We start from the raw sequence: 2,017 nt of genomic DNA on the forward strand, positions 1-2,017 counted from the left end.
ATGTGAAAAAGATTGGTGACGTCAAGGGATCCATTTGCATATTATGCTTATTAGTTATAACGATAACTATAGATGTCGTTAGTGTATAGGTGCTTACATACATTAATCAGTTCCACTCACTCAATGACATTCAGGTCTCAGTTGTCGTCGGCGAAAAGCTCACATTATGACTTCATAATTTACTCAAAGCAGAAGAAAACTTTTAAGGCATGCTAGGCTGCTTCAGCACAAGCTCTCAAATCAGTCTTCGATCAAGAGTATTTAATAATTACCCTCATTGGTCAGTACGTTAAACCCCTATGTGCCATTATATGGGTTACTTACAGAGCAGCAAGTTACTGTGCAGAGGTAACCTGAGCCATGATGACGACGTATGTGATGACAATGGCTAATGCAGACACCAGGAGTCGCCGGTCGACCGTGAAGAAACCGGCGGCAGAGAAGCGCAGTGGAGGACTGTGTACCAGGAGCGGCAAGAAGGCCTCCAGTTCTGGACAGTGGCCCTCAGACGCCACAGAGGCCTTCAGGAAGAGGGCAATAGTAGCAGCCGCCTCTTGTTCCACCGCCGCACACGACAGAGCGACCGTGGACAGTCGTAGCCAGTGAAACGTCAGCCACATGACTGTGTTGCTCACGGAGGGGCCGAGGTGCAGCTGTGATGTCCACTGAGGTTTCAGCTGTTTCAGCAGCACTTCGTAGGCACTTCGTGTGGAGCAGCTCACCGACTGAGCTACGCTGATAGCCACCGGCCCTCCAAAATGGTCCTGCAGCAGCTGTTCAGCGTAGTACAGTGACATGTATGCCTCTAACAACTGGTGAAGTCTGCCAGGAGGTGGCGAAAATGACGCTATGGGCCGATGCAGTGACACTGGTGTGAGGCACGCTGGGATCACCTCAGTGAGGCGGGAATTGAGGGAGCGGAACCGCACCCACAATTCGAGTTCTAGCAGAACGAACTGCAACGTCGTCAAACAGTCGGATAACAAAAAATATATTATCAGCGGGCCCGAATACATCCCGTATGAATTTTGGGCACTGGTGGCGAGTATTGCAACTGCCACAGCCAGGTGTACAGCCAGCAGGAATCCTCCCAACATTTTCATGTTGTCTTCTTTCTTAAACATTAAATGAGCATCAGTATACTTGATCTGATTAAAGTAGCGCCGCAGCTTTTGATAGTCAGTCACGATGCACAGGCCGATCGTTAGTAGCGACTGAAAATATGGGAGAATATCTGTGATGATATATGTGAATGTTATGAGATCAGAGATGGGACGATATACCATTATGTTTGAAGCCAAATTCACTAATGAAACTGTTAGTGTTACTGAGAACCAGAAAGTTGGCACTATCAATGACTTATTGCAAACACTCTTTTCCCAACATTTGCAACAGGCCTTGTATCTTCTTTCATCCGTTAAAGGAACCAGCCCCAATACCTTCCACACTTTGTAAATCGGTTTAAAGCTGACACGAAAAATCATCCGCTTCTTCCTGTAACTCACAGGCACTGCGTTTAATGTTGACATATATGGCTTAGTGTCGGCTAGTGTCACTGAGTAATCTCACGATGAAACGAAGTAGCAGAGCAAACTTTCTATGACGTCCTTGCATCCTCTTAACAGTGAGACGTTTTCAAACTGGAGGAACACCAGTAAATGCTTAAATTCAAGTGACGTTACGATACGTGTAGACTGCCCCAGGATTGGCGTTTGTTTTCCTAAGCCACGACAGCCTTATCAACTTGCCGCAATCTCGTTTTCTAATAGCTTATTGATGTCTAAAGTGTACTGCAAATGAAGCTTTCAGTTCTGCCACCATGTTAATCAATACACGTTCAACATTAATAGTACTGATCAATAGCCTTCACTTAGCTATGTTGTTGCCATTTGTCCAACACATCTCTCACGTTCTTGTGGCTACTACAAAACAACCCATCACAGGAACATGTTGATCATTATAAGTGTCAGTTTTATTCTGGCAGCTATTGTAGACATTTCTCTTCTAACAAAAGCTC

At 45.5% G+C, this 2,017-nt stretch overlaps 1 protein-coding gene across 1 annotated transcript; it reads right to left on the bottom strand.

The window, feature by feature from the left end:
* Positions 1-335: 335 nt before the first annotated feature.
* On the bottom strand, positions 336-1,286 carry LOC126455868 (putative gustatory receptor 39b). Its single transcript, XM_050091628.1, has one exon. The coding sequence runs from the start codon at positions 1,284-1,286 to the stop codon at positions 336-338; it is 951 nt and encodes a 316-aa protein (XP_049947585.1).
* Between the last annotated feature and the right edge of the window lie 731 nt (positions 1,287-2,017).

The sequence above is a fragment of the Schistocerca serialis genome, chromosome 2 (assembly GCF_023864345.2).
Source record: "Schistocerca serialis cubense isolate TAMUIC-IGC-003099 chromosome 2, iqSchSeri2.2, whole genome shotgun sequence".
Classification (NCBI taxonomy): Eukaryota; Metazoa; Arthropoda; class Insecta; order Orthoptera; family Acrididae; genus Schistocerca; species Schistocerca serialis.

What these genes read in the sequence shown, in the direction of transcription:
- LOC126455868 (XM_050091628.1), bottom strand. Translation starts at nt 1,286, where the DNA reads ATGGTATATCGTCCCATCTCTGATCTCATAACATTCACATATATCATC.